Here is a 16,545-nt window from a genome sequence, read left to right as displayed (position 1 = left end):
AAAATCTGAACAGGACGTTAAAATGTGGTGGACCGTCAGCAATTGCCCACATGGGCAGAACGGCGCCGGCGCAGCCGTCAGCAGATGGCGATGGCTTAACCGGCAGTGTCCAATTCGTAGCCATGCCAAAACGACCTCCTCCCACCGAGAAGGGCGTGAGGAGGACATCCAAGCCGCGGAAAGAGGTTTCAAGGCCCGAAGCTTATTGTCCGTAAGTGCAGCCCAATCGGCATGCCACAACCCCGACAAATGACCCTGCTACAAATGATGGAGGGACACAACAAGAAGCCGTCCGAGGCTGGAGAACCACAGCCTTGGCCGCGGCATCTGCAGCTTCGTTCCCAGGGATACCGACATGGCCAGGAACCCACATAAAGCTAACCGGAGAACCGTCGTCCACCAGCTGCTGAAGAGAGCGTTCGATCCGGTGCACGAAAGGGTGAACTGGATACGCATCACTGAGGCTCTGGATGGCGCTCAGGAATTCGGAGCAGATGACATAAGCAGAATGTCGGTGGCGGCAGATGTAAAGAACAGCCTGGTAGAGGGCAAAGAGCTCAGCTGTGAAGACCAAACAATGGCCATGTAGCCGGTATTTGAAACTTTGTGCCCCGACAATAAAAGAACACCCGACCCCGTCATTGGTCTTAGAACCATCTGTATAAATAAAGGTCATATTAATGAGCTTCAAACGAAGTTTGACAAAATGGGAGTGGTATACCGAATCGGGGGGTAACCTCCTTTGGGAGCGAGCTGAGGTCAAGGTGAACGTGAACCTGAGCCTGGAGCCAAGGTGGCGTGTGGCTCTCGCCCACCCTAAAGGTTGCAGGGAGTGAAAAATCAAGGTGTTGAAGGAGGCGATGAAAGCAAACTTCAGGGGGTAGCAGGGCAGAGACATACAATCCGTATTGACGGTTGAGACAGTTGACAAAAAAGGAACGATACGACAGGTTGTCGAGCATTGACAGTAGCCGACAGGCATAACGACAAAGCAGTATATCGCGCCGGTAGGTGAGTGGCAATTCACCGACTTCAGCATGAAGACTCTCGATGGGACTAGATTAAACGCTCCGATCGCAAGACGTAAACCCCGATGTTGTATGGAGTTGAGGCGGCATAAGATGGACGGCCGTGCAGAGGAGTATACGAAGCTCCCATAATCCAGCTTGGAGGGGACGATCGACCGATATAGGTGAAGTAGGACGGTTTGATCCACTCCCCACGACATACTACTGAGAACATGGAGGACATTTAGAGAACGGGTACAACGGGCAGCCAAATATGGCACATGTGGAGACCAGCTAAGTTTCCTGTCAAATGTAAGACCTAAAAATTTTGTTGTCTCCACGAATGGGAGAGCAACGGGACCGAGTCATAAGGACGGTGGGAGAAACTCTTTGCAGTGCCAGAAGTTAATACAGACCGTCTTCTCAGCAGAAAAACGGAAGCCATCGGTGACACTCCAGGAGTAAAGATGGTCCAGAGAACGCTGAAGACAGCGCTCCAGGAAACATGTAAGCTTCAGCATCGAAATATGAATAGAATCAGGCCCTGGAGCGGAGGACCGTGACTGGGCAAGTGCATATTCGAGTTCCCGCATGGTGAATGGGGCATTGTAACTTTCACGATTCGAGGAGCAGAAGTTAGATGGCCTAGCCTCCTCTGCCTGTTTTCGGGGGAGGAAGGCAGGGTGGTAATGAGCGGAGCTCGAAACCTCTGCGAAAAAGCGGCCGAAGTCATTGGAGACATCCTCAGGGGCCACAAGGACGTCATTCGCGACCGTCAATCCAGAAACTGGTGAGTGGACCTTAGTGCCAGATAGCCAACACAGGCTACCCCAGACAACAGAAGCAGTAAAACTGGAATGATCATATAAAGTTGATCGTCGGTAAAGCAGATGCCAGACTGAGATTCATTGGAAGAATCCTAAGGAAATGCAATCGACAACAAAGGAAGTAGGTTACAGTACGCTTGTTCGCCCACTGCTTGAATACTGCTCAGCAGTGTGGGATCCGCACCAGATAGGGTTGATAGAAGAGATAGAGAAGATCCAACGGAGAGCAGCGCGCTTCGTTACAGGATCATTTAGTAATCGCGAAAGCGTTACAGAGATGATAGATAAACTCCAGTGGAAGACTCTGCAGGAGAGACGCTCAGTAGCTCGGTACGGGCTTTTGTTAAAGTTTCGAGAACATACCTTCACCAAAGAGTCAAGCAGTATATTGTTCCCTCCTACGTATATCTCGCGAAGAGACCATGAGGATAAAATCAAAGAGATTAGAGCCCACACAGAAGCATACCGACAATCCTTCTTTCCACGTACAATACGAGACTAGAATAGAAGGGAGAACCGATAGAGGTACTCAGGGTACCCTCCACCACACACCGTCAGGTGGCTTGCGGAGTATGGATGTAGATGTAGATGTAGAAGGGGCTTGTGAAAGCAGCCCAGCTGGCTTTCTTGCTTCCTTTGATAATACGACGACACAGCGCACGTAATCGTTTATAATTGATACAATTTGCCACTGTAGGGTGGCATTTAAAGGTGCATAAAGCACGTAAAGCGTCTCTACGTGCTGGAGTCCACCAGGGGACCGGTACGCGACGTGAAGAAGTAGTAGTATGAGGGATGGAATATTCAGCAGCAGTGAGAATGACTTCCGTGAGGTGCGCGACCTGACTATCGCAGCTTGTGAAGTTTTGATCCTGAAAGGTCGCCCTGGAAGAGAAGAGCCTACAGTCTGCTTTGGAAATGTTCCAACTACTTGAGCACGGAGAGGGGGTATGATGCAGGAGATGGATAACACACGGGAAGTGGTTGCTCGAATACGTATCAGAAAGTGCATACCACTCAAACTGGCGTGCAAGTTGGGTAGTACATATAGAGAGGTCTAAATGGGAATAGGTGTGAGATGTGCCCGAAAGGAAAGTAGGGGGGACAGTATTGAGGCAGACAAGATTGAGCTGGTTGAAAAGGTCTGCTAACAGGGAGCCCCTTGGACAGGATGCTGGAGAGCCCCAAAGAGGATGGTGGGTATTGAAGTCTCCAGTTAACATATATCGTGCAGGTAGCTGAGCAATAATTTGCATCATGTCTGTCCTGGTAACGGCAGACGACGATGGAGTGTAAACGGTACAAATGGAAAATTTAAAAGTGGGGAGAGTAATGCGGACGGCAACAGCCTGCAGGTCGGTATGCAATGTGATGGGATCATAGTAAATATCATCCCGGACCATCAACACAACCCCTCCATGAGCCGGAATACCTGCTACAGGGGGTAGGTCAAAACGCACAGAGGTGTAGTGTGCCAAGGCAATTTGATTGCATGGGCGTAGCTTCTTCTCCTGGAGGGCTACGACGAGCGGATAGTGCAAGCGGAGCTGCAGCTTTAAGTCCTCTCGGTTGGAGCGTATGCTGCGAATATTCCAGTGAATAAGTGCCATCGTGAGAAGAAAAAGAAAAAGAAGATGCAAGAAGGGGTACCTCGAAGGCCGCTGAGAGCCTGGCTTCGAGCGAGCACTGCCGCCGCTAGCAGTAGGCGGACAGTCATCGTCCATTGGTTTTATAGGTTCATCGGCCATCTTGTTAAGATGGTCGGGAGGGTGGCTTCCTCCGCTGGTGAACGGCCAGATGTTCGGCTACCACCGGTGTGGCCAGGCGAAACGGATGATGGCCTGGGGCGGCAACCGCTGGGTGGTGCAGGAGAATAAATGCGCCGTGGCGGAGAAGGAGAACTGTGCTTCCTATGAGCCTTCTTGGAAGGTCGTTTTGTGGAAGTATTCGTCGATGGCTGGGAGTTTGAAGTACCTAGAAGTCTGCACGGGACGGTTCCTTCTCGAAGGCCCGTGCACCTGACTTCTGGGTATTCGCCTTGGCAGAAGCTGATGAAGGTGCTAGTGTCGGAGGGGTGACGGGAGGAAGAGGAGACGTCGATCGGGCGATCTTAGCACTGGCCGAGCAGACGACTGTAGTGCTGAAGGTCAGATCACATATCTGCGTCGCCACCTCCCTGGTAGTCCGAGGAGAGGCGAGGACAGTACTGTATTTCCCCGATGGGAGCAGTGTGGACTTCCTACTTGCAAATAGCTTGCGAGCAGCCGAGGTGGACACTTTCTCTTTGACCCGAATTTCCTGTATACATCATTCTTCCTTGTAGATGGGACAGTCATGGGAGAACGCTGCATGGTCACTCTGACAGTTCACCCAACGAGGAGACGGAGGTGGACAGTCACCCTCATGGGCATCCCTGCCACAAGTGACACATTTAGCCGCATTGGAACAAGACTGGCGAATGTGATTAAAACGCTGACACTGGAAGCAGCGCGTAGGTGTCGGGACATAGGAGCGAACAGAAATAACCTCATAGCCCGCTATGATGCGCGACAGCAGCTGAACACTATCAAATGTCAAGAAAAGTGTCCGGGTCTGTACAAGGTCATTGTTGACCTTTTTCATGACCCTATGGTCAGCTGTCACACCCTGCTCAGCGAGGAAAGACTGAATCTCCTCGTCAGTCAATCCGTCGAGTGATCTAGTATATACCACACCACGAAACGAATTCAAAGTGCGGTGAGCCTCCACCCGGACAGGGAACGTGTACAGGGGTGTTGCCCGAAGCAGTTTTTGTGCTCTCAGTTTCTAGTAACAAGGTACCGTTACGCAACCTGGTACAAGACTTGACCGATCCGGCTATGGCATCTACGCCCTTCTGGATAACGAAAGGGTTGGCAGAGGAAAAGTCCTTTCCGTCCTCAGATCGAGAAACTACAAGGAACTGTGGGGCACGCGGTGATACTTTTATCACTGGTGGCTGGTCAAGTTTCCGTTTGTGGACAGAAGTCGAGAGAGAAGAAGAAGAGAAATCCATTGCAGATGAATCCCCCATGAATGCCAGCGTCTCCGATGGCGCGCTCCTTCCTTGTGGGGACCCTCTCAGAGGGCACTCCCGCCTTAGGTGATTGTTCACACCTCAGGTCACACCTCCCGAGGAACCAATCGGCATGGTCGGAAGGTGTCAGTTCAGGCAATCACCCCTCCCCGGGCCTTACTTGTCTACCCAGGGTGGGGAATTACGTGTTACCCCGCCACCGGACACGCGTGCGAACGCGTGGACCGGCCTTCAGGCACGCACAGGGAGGAAGGAAGAAGAGGAAAAAGAAAGGACAGACTGTCTCAAACGCCGAGGCGGAGACCAGAGAAGGCAATGAGAAGAAGGCAAGGGAAAGAGTACGTAAGACACTGAGATGGAGAAGAACAAAGAAAGGAACCAACCAAAGGAAGGAAGAAACCAGAAGAAGTGAAAAACCAAAATGACCGCAAAGATAGGTCGTGGAACTGTCAGTCTCCGGGCGCAGGCGCTAACTGCCCCCTTGAGGGGGAGGGACTCCTTTTAGTCACCTCTAACGACAGGCAGGAATACCTCGGGCCTATTCTAACCCCCAGACCTGCAGGGGGGAATTTGGGGATGGCAACTGCATCTTTCAACATGATCGAGCACCTGTTCATAATGCCTGTGGCGGTGTGGTTGCTTGACAATAACATCCCTGCAATGGACTGACCTGCACAGAGAGCTGACCTGAATCCTATAGAACAACTTGGGGATTTTTTGGAACACTGACTTCATGCCAGGCATCACCAACTGATATCAATACTTCTTCTCAGTGCGGCACTCTGTGAAGAATGGTATGCCATTCCCCAAGAAACCTTCCAGCATCTGACTGGTGTACACCCGTGAGAGTGGAAGCTGTCATCAAGGCTAAGGGTGGGCCAACACCATATTGAATTCCAGCATTACCGATGGAGAGTGCCACGAACTTATGTCATTTTCAGCCAGGTGTCCAGGTACTTTTGATCACATAGTGTAATACACTGTTCTACAAAAAAACTTTTTTCTATTTCTGATAAAAAATATTGTGATCCTAGTTGTATTTTGAGTGCCGAATTGAAAACTGTTTTTGGTTTGTTTTTTTTTGCCAGGGATAGTTTATGGGTAATCGCAATTTTATTTCTATTTTCAGTTTTTGATATAGCGTAGCAAACGTGAGGTGAAATTCGGCAAACAAATGCACATCTTTATGATGTTATAAGTTCATCACATTAATGGAAGCTGGATCTAACATATAACATAAACTTTGTGTATACACTTTGAAGCATTTATTTGACTTAAGAAATTACAGAAAATTGACAAACAATGGGACACTGAATTGTAATGCACATCACTTTTTCTCTTGTATTGTGAATCTTTCTTCTCTCGAATGACACTCCAGCAATAATCTGCTAACATAGAAGGTACCCACTTCCCTTCATAGCGCCTTTCTGTGGTAGAAATGTCTTTATGGAATCTTTCCCCATGTTCATCCGATGCGTCACTACAGCTCTCTGTAAAGTAGTCCAGATGAGAGTCCATTATATGTAGCTTCAAAGACATATTGCACCCCAAATCCTGATATGCTTTGATCATATCCTACACCATTGCTTTGTAGTTAGTAGCTCTTCTTCTTCCGAGGAAGTTTTCCGACACCATCTTGAAACAGTCCCATGCGGTTTTTTTCTTTATCAGTTAAACATTTGCATCTTTCTCAGCTCCCTGATTTGTGGCCCATAAATACACCTTCTTTTACTTTTGCAGCTGAAAGACGGGGGAATTTGGTAGCTAGATATGCAAACCCACAGCCTGTTGGATCCATGGCCTTCACGAATTGTTTCATCAGACCATGTTTGATGTGAAGCGGAGGAGCTACCAGACTTTCACGTTGTACATTCTTTTCGCCAACTTTCCATCTTCGCCTAGGCCGTTTCTTTTTTACGTACTGAGAATTTCGGTCTCAACTATCCCACTCGCGAAGAAAACAGGCATACTTTGTTTTGCCTTGTTGCATTCCCAGTATCATTGCAATTACCTTGAAATCTGCACATATTTTCCATTTGTGTTCATTGTATTTTAATGAATTTAAAATCCTTTGCGCGAATTCATATTTCTCTTTTGTCAAACAAGCGTGAGCTGCTGGAACAGAGGGTATTTTATTTCCGTTATCGAGCAAAACACCCTTCAGACTTGTTTTCGATGCATCTATGAAAAGTCTCCACTCCTGTGAAATATAAGTGAAGTTCAGCAATTTCATCAGGCCAGCAGCGTCATTGCAAAATGTCAGTGCTTCATCAGTTGAAAAATAAGAAATAAAGGCTTGTTCTCTGTGCCTGAACACACTGATTTTAGTACTTTGGTGCAGTAGATTATACTCTTGTAATCTTGAACCAAGCAGCTGCGCCTTTTGTTTACTTAGCCCTAGATCACATACTAAATCATTTAAATCTGCACGTGTTAACAAATGTGGCGATGACTCACTTGTGCAGTGATATAAAGAATCATCATCTGTGATTTCTTCAGCACTACTTATTTCACTGTCACTTGGAATTTGACCTCAAGTTCTTGAAGGTACTGGAAGGTTGTCAGAATGCTTCACTGCCATTCTCGTTGAAGGCAGATCTGGGTAAACAATGTGCCTCTTCAACTTTTTGTTTGTAAAACCCTGAATTTTTATTAGACAGAAAAAACAATCAGTAACATGGTCCTTAGGCTCCCTCCACACTATGGGAACAGCAAACAACGCCACATTTTCTTTACCGTTCCACCACTGAATTAGTTTGCAGTAACATGTAGCACAACAGAAATGTGGTGCCCATTCTTTATCTTGGACTCCTACCTCTAGGCTTTCTTTATAACTGAAGAAATTTTCTTCCTATTTCTGGCAAAAGTGAACTTCCCACAGATGTAGCAGAAGTTGTCCGGCTTATATCGACATCCACGATGACGTGGCATTTCTGCAAATTTAAAAAAATACCACTCTGGTAATACACCTGTATTAAATTTATAGTAGGGAACTAGAGGAACGCTGATGTGTAAAAACAAGCAGTCGTTTTACCTTCAGCACCAGGCTCAATCAGTTTACACACAGGAACTAAAAATTTCAACCGTGCTCAGAAATATGACAGACAGTTACTTGTCAGCCAAAACACCCACTCGTTAAGACTGACACAAATTGCGGCTAACACCACTGTTGTAAACTCGATGCACCTGCCCCTGGGAGGCGTGAAACTTTACTGCCGAGGCAGCGACCGGCTGTCGCCGTTCAAGTTAATGAGATGTTTCAGGTGTTCTTAATGACATAGGTGTGGCGGGGGATAACCTAATGATGTCCGATTCTTCCCACCTGCTGTTGCACGAGAAATTATCACGTTCTATCACTACTGGATGCGGCAACATACCCGTATTTCTCTATAACGTCTCTGTGTTTCCCATGAGTTGTGAATATGTATATATAAAATAGAAACTTCCACATGGGAAAAATATATTAAAACAAAGATTCCAAGACTTACCAAGCGAGAAAGCGCCGGCAGACAGGCACAATGAACAAAACACACAAACACACACACAGAATTACTAGCTTTCGCAACCGATGGTTGCTTCTTCAGGAAGGAGAGGGGAAAGACGAAAGGACGTGGGTTTTAAGGGAGAGGGTAAGGAGTCATTCCAATCCCGGGAGCGGAAAGACTTCCCTTAGGGGAAAAAAAAGGACAGGTGTACACTCGCACACACGCACACACACACACACACACACACACACACACACACACACACACACACACACACACATATCCATCCGCACATACACAGACACAAGCAGACTCCTACCCTTGCAACTGCCCCCGGTGTAAAACCTGTCCTATGCACCCTCCCACCACCACCTACTCCAGTCCTGTAACCCAGAAGGTGTACACGACCAAAGGGAGAGCCACGTGTGAAAGCACCCACGTGATTTACCAACTGACCTGCCTGCACTGTGACGCTTTCTATGTGGGAATGACCAGCAACAAACTGTCCATTCGCATGAATGGACACAGGCAGACAGTGTTTGTTGGTAATGAGGATCACCCTGTGGCCAAACATGCCCAACACATCTTGGCACAGTGTTACACCGTCCGAGTTATCTGGATACTTCCCACCAACACCAACCTATCCGAACTCCGGAGATGGGAACTCGCCCTTCAGTATATCCTCTCTTCTCGATACCCGCCAGGCCTCAACCTCCGCTAATTTCAAGTTGCCGTCGCTCATACCTCACCTGTCTTTCAACAACTTCTTTGCCTCTGTACTTCCGCCTCGACTGACATCTCTTCCCTTACTCTTTCCCTTTAAATATGTCTGCTTGTGTCTGTGTATGTGCGGATGGATATGTATGTGTGTGTGTGTGTGTGTGTGTGTGTGTGTGTGTGTGTGTGCGCGCGAGTGTACACCTGTCCTTTTTTTCCCCTAAGGGAAGTCTTTCCGCTCCCGGGATTGGAATGACTCCTTACCCTCTCCCTTAAAACCCACATCCTTTCGTCTTTCCCTCTCCTTCCTGAAGAAGCAACCATCGGTTGCGAAAGCTAGTAATTCTGTGTGTGTGTTTTGTCATTGTGCCTGTCTGCCGGCACTTTCCCGCTTGGTAAGTCTTGGAATCTTAGTTTTTAATATATATATAAAAGTATCCCTGACAACGATATTTTGTTTACATATTTGAATTTCCCATGGTAAAATGGTCTAGAAGCACATACTTTAATATCAGAAATAGAACCCATGTCGAACAGTGTTATCTTTTTTGTATCATTTTTGCTGTCTGGATTTTCACACCTCTGTTTTACCAAATGTGTTATCTTCTATGATGTATAGAAGGAATATATTGCAACAAGCCTCAAACCCAACACACACAAAATTCCAGACATTTACATACATTATGCTTCACTTGCTTCTTGCATTTTACCTCAATACACAAAGACCATCTTTTATGTGATGGAACTTTCATTTTCTTTCACTGTTCCTCTTATTATCACGACCATACTTCTGTCTGGAAAATTGCTAGCAAAAACACCAGAAATGAACAACTCTCATCTACAGACTCAAGTACACAAGCAAACTCAAGTGTTACTCACAGAAATCCATAAATCACACTGTCCAAGCTCAATTCCAACTCTCCTAAGCTCAGTTCCTAACAACATGATTCAATATCTGGATCCCGCCTTACATAATACTTAACCACCAACGGCAGATGAATCTCCTGACAATATTTCACTCTCCAGTGATAGATTTGCAAGTCCTTCCAACAAAAAATATCACTGGCTGAGGAAAAATGAGTGTGTTGCAGAACAACACAACAGCTTCATGGAAGAACGCAAGTAGAACTACATTCTGGATTCAACTTCCAGTTGCAAAAGCTTGTGCTCTATATGTGACTGTAGGCTACGAAGTTTCATTATCAATACACCTTTGTGTCACATGGAAATTCATTTTAAACAGAAGAATACCAAATTTACAGAACCAAATTCTACTAGAAATTGTAGAAGAAATAATTCTCACTTATAAAATATCTTTATCTGGATACACACCAAGAATTTGGTCAACACTTAAATGATTGCTACGATGTTCAAAATGTCTTTTACGTTCGATATCAATTTTTACCTCATAATACACACACATCACTAGAGACACAATAACTCGTATAATATATGCTTGCTAGTTCTGAGGAAGTCATGTACTATCCCAGTGACAGATTTATACTGGAAGTTATTTCCTACACCATTTTGGTATGGCCTTCCAACACCTCACATTATTGTATTTCAGACATGTTTTGTGGAACTAATGATGTGAAGGTCAGGGCTTTTAACTGTAAAGTTTCTCTCTTTCCCTGGCCCTAAATTGTTTCCTACAGTCAAACAGTTACTGTAATAAATCCAACAATTACCTGTGTGTGTTTCTCAAGAATATCTCCATATTTTGTACGACTGTTCACTTATTGCATCTGATTAGCTCTGCTAGAACTCTTCCCGATCCCAAGAAGCCACAGTTAATTTTGTTTTATTTACAGAATTACTCAAAGATCTTTAGTTTTCACATGTCCTATGAAAATTTGGAAAAGTACTTACCCTTAAACTCACAGCACATTCTTGCCGAAGTGAGACAGGGATGTTCAATTTCGGGTTGTATGCAACATCTAAAATACTAAAAAACTGGTCTTCACTGAGAACAGCCCGAGACGCCGCCTTCCGAGTAAATAAATCTTTAGCGTACCCCATCACATAATTAGTGTAGTTGCGCATCTCAATAAAAGGCAACATAACACCTTTCCACACTGCAACAAAGAAACAAATTACAAAACACCAAATAATGCCAAGCCAAGGTGATAATCAAAATGTCACATATTCCTTTTTTCTTAAGGAAAGTCTGAGATAGAATCCAGCAGTATGGAACAGGGGCTAACAAAATAGAATTGACTTCTACTCAACACACATAGATGGCACATACATGTGTCATCGTGTCCCCCCCCCCCCCTCCCCACACACGGCCGCAACTGTCTCTGGATGCTAATAAGGTCTTAGCGCCCGAAGACAACAGTAGCCTTGTGTATAAGTTATGCTTGTTCAAATGTGTGTGTGTGCATGCACACACTCATACACAGGCATTTTATCTATATTTGACAAAGGACTTAGCTGGTCTTCTTTCAATGCGCCTGTCTGCCACTCTATGCCTCCTGTACGTGGACCGAGCGAGGTGGCGCAGTGGTTAGCACACTGGACTCGCATTCGGGAGGACGACGGTTCAATCCCGTCTCCGTCCATGCTGATTTAGGTTTTCCGGGATTTCCCTAAATCATTTCAGGCGAATGCCGGGTTGGTTCCTTTGAAAGGGCATGGCTGATTTCCTTCCCAATCCTTCCCTAACCCGAGCTTGCGCTCTGTCTCTAATGACCTCGTTGTCGACGGGACATTAAACACTAACCACCACCACCACCAAATCCTGTACGTGGCAAACAGCAACCTATTCCATTTCTTATTTTATCAGTTTACTTAAATTAACACACCATTGTTTGTTTATTCATAGCAGACTGATAGAAGATTCTCTCTGAGGATGACATGAAAGGGTGCTATTTGAGAATCTGATTATACTTTCCGTGAAGACAGACAAAGGCAGTTACCTTTTTACCACATTTCTCAGTGTTCCATCTAGTCAGGAGAATACCCACTAAAGAGCACGTGATTATAGAGCAACACACACTGCCCTCCACCCCCATTTTTTCCCCTTGAAAAACTGAACTCCCATGCAATAGACAAATAAATGTACGCCTATCCTAGCTTTCAAACCTAATAGCTCCTTTCTCGGGGAGGAAAGAGGGATAGATATGGGATGGTTAAAAGGGAAGGATAGGTCACACAGATCCCAGTGTCCGAGTGAGACACCTGTTGTGAGGGTGAGTGAATACAAACCTGGAGGCAGAGATAATTATCTTAATGTATTACAAAGCTCGGATGAACAATATCTGACTATTTTACTACTGATTTCATCACAATTACTTGAACATTTATTTTGATGATATTGAAAACTTCTTTCAGAGGTTTATGCAGTAGTTGATTTTATCAGACTTGTTTTAGTACATTTCCATTAGAAACTGCAGTAAATTCTTGCACAACGGACCTATGTTCTCTACCACTTGGGTAAGGTACAAACTTGCATTTGAGAAGTTTGTGACCTAATTCTCCCTGCAATAGCTGGCTCATACAACTTTAATAACTACTACTGAGCAACACAACTTACCTCCTAGCCTTACTTCCACTGAAACAATTATATTCCTACTAAAAGCCTGGTCAGGCTTGCTATGCCTATATTTACCTGAAACTCTTCCAAATCTGAGGCAGCATAGTAACATAATTTTTTTGTGCCAATTACAAATTTGTAAGCTACTGTTCTCTATCCGCATCCCCCAATTTTCTGCTGTCCTTTACCCTTCTCTCACCTTATCATTTGCCATTCCTTCCTGGCCATGTAAGCCTGGATTATAAGCTTTCCATAAACACTGAAAGCAAAACTTCATTTAATACATAAATTCTTTGTTTTGCAAACCATTGCCCCAATCAATTTCATGTTCCAAAAGCAGGATCATCAATGAAATCCAACATTTACCACTGAAAGCACCTTTACTACTACAGAGAATAATGTACAGACAAAACAGAACTGCCTCCCCGACAGAGAGCGGTGCTATTCATACAAATCTGAATATTTCAGAATACAGAAACATTATGAACATAAAAAATTTCGAGAACCTAAATAACAAATATTTATTGGTGATTGGATCTGAACTGGTGACCTGCAGCACACTAGCCAGCAAAGCTTACTGCTTCTCCACACCAGGATGCATCTCAACCAATGCCGGATACATTTTTTCTGCTCTAATGTTGTTAATGTAAAAACATGGTTTGGGAAGAGTTTAACAGCTTCATGAAGTGGTGAAAATTACTGTTCACAGACTTCTTGTTCAACTTGAGGCAACAAAAAGAAGTTATTGCATGAATAAATCAAGTGGACAACAAAACATTGATTTGATGGATGTTTTTCTCTGCGAGCTAATAAATTATTTGATAAGATGTCCGACACCTGACTTTTTATGACAAAGAATGAAGCGACGTATTCGGTTGTTTCTTGCTGGTTTCATCAATGGCTGCCAGCAAACAAATTATTGTATACCGTTTAGCCTTAAATGTATTTCCATCCCCTAAAGCAGTGGTTGTCTTGGGCCATTATGTACCACTCTAGTTAATACTTGGTAGCCTTACATTATGAGCCCCAAATACATTAGCTATAGTAAAGGCGCAGTAAGTTCCCCACCAGCTACCAAGTGCTAACTTAAAAGTTGGCATCATTTTGAACACTTCATGTCAAATTTCCTCCATTTCATATTGCTGCCACCAATAGTGATCTAACAGTTGTGATACTACTGTTGTGTGGTGAAGTAATGTTGGTTTTACTATGTGTGCAAATGATTTTGATTAATGATACTATTTGTACTTATATTTAAATGCACTAGTGAATATGAGAAATCACCAAAACTTGATAAATTAAAAACTGTGTTGCATTACAATAGCCTTAAAAATTAATTTTCCTTGCTAAAAATAAGTACTTCATTTGAAGATGACTGTCTCTATGATGTGCATTCATGAATACATCTTACTTCCATGCAAAAATTTATACCATAGCACCTGCCCAGTACGAATCGCACAAGTCCATTAGTTATCTGCACTGGAAGACAAACTGTAAAACATTCCCCCTCCCAAGTCCTCTAACCCCACAGTGGCCACACTACTCATAGCAGAATTCACTAATCAATCAACCACCTAGAACTATTACTGCTTCTGAAAGTATTTTTGTTTGTCAGTGAACATGAAAACTGCACTCTTATGAAACTTGCTTTTGACTTTTCTAGATTGGGTTATTAGCTGCTAGATGAATCCATACATATTATAAAAATGAATGAATGTGTGTGTGTGTGTGTGTGTGTGTGTGTGTGTGTGTGTGTGTGTGTGTGTGTGTTGTTTTCCGCATCTGCTCTTAAACCACAGCAGTGATTTCAACTAAACTTGGGACACATATCCCTTAGTGTCAGGCAACAACTGTTGGAGTAAGAATGACCTAGCTATCTCGGTTAAGGAGATGTGAAATCAAGAACAACTAGATATGTGAGAACTGATGCACTGTGCATGAGGCTTAAAGTTATCACTTCTGTGATAGTAACTCTACTCGCAAAAAATTCCGCAGACACTAAATGCACCTACAAAACTGTATCATCGTACCACACACAGTTCAAGATATATTATGTTATAAACACTGAGATGCATGAAAAACTTGGATCTTGCTTGATGTTCAAGTATTATTACTTCTTTACTACTAAATCGATATACAACATATTTCACAGACAGCAGCCACATATGTCGCAGAATGTACCTACACAAAAACAGAGTGTTTGAAAAGAATAACCTGATTCAAAACTCCATATACGTACTATACACACAGGATGTATTGCAAAATATTTTCAAAATCATGAAGTTTTAGCTACGCTATTACAAATGTTTTGTGTGTCCACCAGAAGTTCCACAAATAACATCTAGACGACAGCTAAATTTGTCACAAACTTTACACAATGTATCTGCTTTACAGAGGTTATGGCAGCTGTTAATCTATTCACTTCTTTTATGTCACAACGTAAAGGGGGGATGAACATGCTTTCCTTTACATATCCCCTTAAGGAAAAATTGCATTAGGACAATGTCTGGTGATTCTGGAAGCACAGAATGCTGGGCGTGTCTCGAGCCATTTGTGCCCTATACAGCACTGATGCAGAGTGCCACCGAGAAACTGACAAATGTTGTTGTGCCAGTTTATAGACCAAATGACACCTGGACATTCGCCACACAGTCGTTCACGGCATTGGCAGCGCTCTGCTTGCGCGGCACATAGACTTTTGTGAACTTCACTTAAACGTCTGCCGATTTCTTTCCACCGTGTCATCAGATGCGCAAGATTGACCTGCACTCTCACCTTTGCATATGCATCCTGTCTCTTTGGTGACACCAATGACACATGTTTCAGGTTGAAGGTGGATGAATGCCAAAACACTAACGTAAAGCACATTGGACCGAAATCACTCAATCACACTCTTTGCAAACAGCAGCACACAAAATGCCTTCTGACTGCAAACTGAGAAGACACATTGACTGATGTCTAAAATGGTTTTCTGAAACCATAGTCACACACATTCAAACAACACACAGTTCCTTGCTGGCATGACCCATGTTTCATAATTATTACCAGCCAAAATCAGGTCATTCTTCTGAAACATCCTGTATATCATTGTAAGACAGACTGCTCAAAAGATATACATGAAAAAGTGCTACATCATGGATGAAGTTTTAAAACATTTATCCTCTACTACTAAGACACTCCTACAGTCAACTCAAAGACATCCCTGAAACGAGGCAGCTTTCAACTGGGAACTGCAAACAGCTGCAGGCAAGAACCATGGTCGTCTATAGAGCAATGATTAGGTGTTGCCATAGCAACATTTACAAAATTATCAACACCACAATGGTTTTTTCACAAATACATGGAATGAAATTTTTCAATATTACACAGTTCATTTTTTGTTTTTGTTTCTAATAGAAAACTGGTAGAATGAATACACAGGCAATGTTGGATTTGTCAGCTCATGTTACTGTAAACAGCTGAGAACGGCAGGCCGAATAAACAACTGACTGGAGCCACAGTCTGATGACCACTGCTAAAGCAATGGTTACAACATGTCTAGTGTAGCCATAGAAAAAAAAAATCAGTCTATTTCTTGAAAATCTTTCTTGGAATAATCACTTCTGTTTTTTTTTGGTTCATCTTGGAATGTCCAAACACCTGACTGCTGCTTCATTTTTAGCTCATATGACTATATCCAATTTCTGTCTGAAAACAGTTACTATATGGTAAATTATTTTTTCAAGCAATTCATAATTTCAATTGTTTTACTAAATATATTTGCAGAATTGTATGGAACTGTTCTGCTAGTTAGTTCATTTAAATATGTTTAAAAAAAGGGCAGTATTATGGAAAGGATGGACTGCTACTTACCACATAGAAGAGATGTTGTGTCGCAGATAGGCATTACAAAAAGCCTGTTAAACAAGTCCTGCCAGCC

General features: G+C 43.8%; 1 protein-coding gene across 1 annotated transcript in view; it reads right to left on the bottom strand.

Moving 5' to 3' along the window:
- LOC126267601 (transmembrane protein 214-B) overlaps positions 1–16,545 on the bottom strand; it is a 138,828-nt gene that overhangs the window by 95,864 nt on the left and 26,419 nt on the right. The window contains exon 6 of the mRNA XM_049972903.1: positions 10,961–11,166. Coding sequence (XP_049828860.1) covers positions 10,961–11,166 — 206 coding nt within the window. The remainder of the gene's footprint in view (positions 1–10,960; positions 11,167–16,545) is intronic.

Source organism: Schistocerca gregaria, chromosome 4 (genome assembly GCF_023897955.1).
Source record: "Schistocerca gregaria isolate iqSchGreg1 chromosome 4, iqSchGreg1.2, whole genome shotgun sequence".
NCBI lineage: Eukaryota > Metazoa > Arthropoda > Insecta > Orthoptera > Acrididae > Schistocerca > Schistocerca gregaria.
Note: the sequence above shows the minus strand (reverse complement) of the source record. Positions and strands in the feature narration are given on the sequence as shown.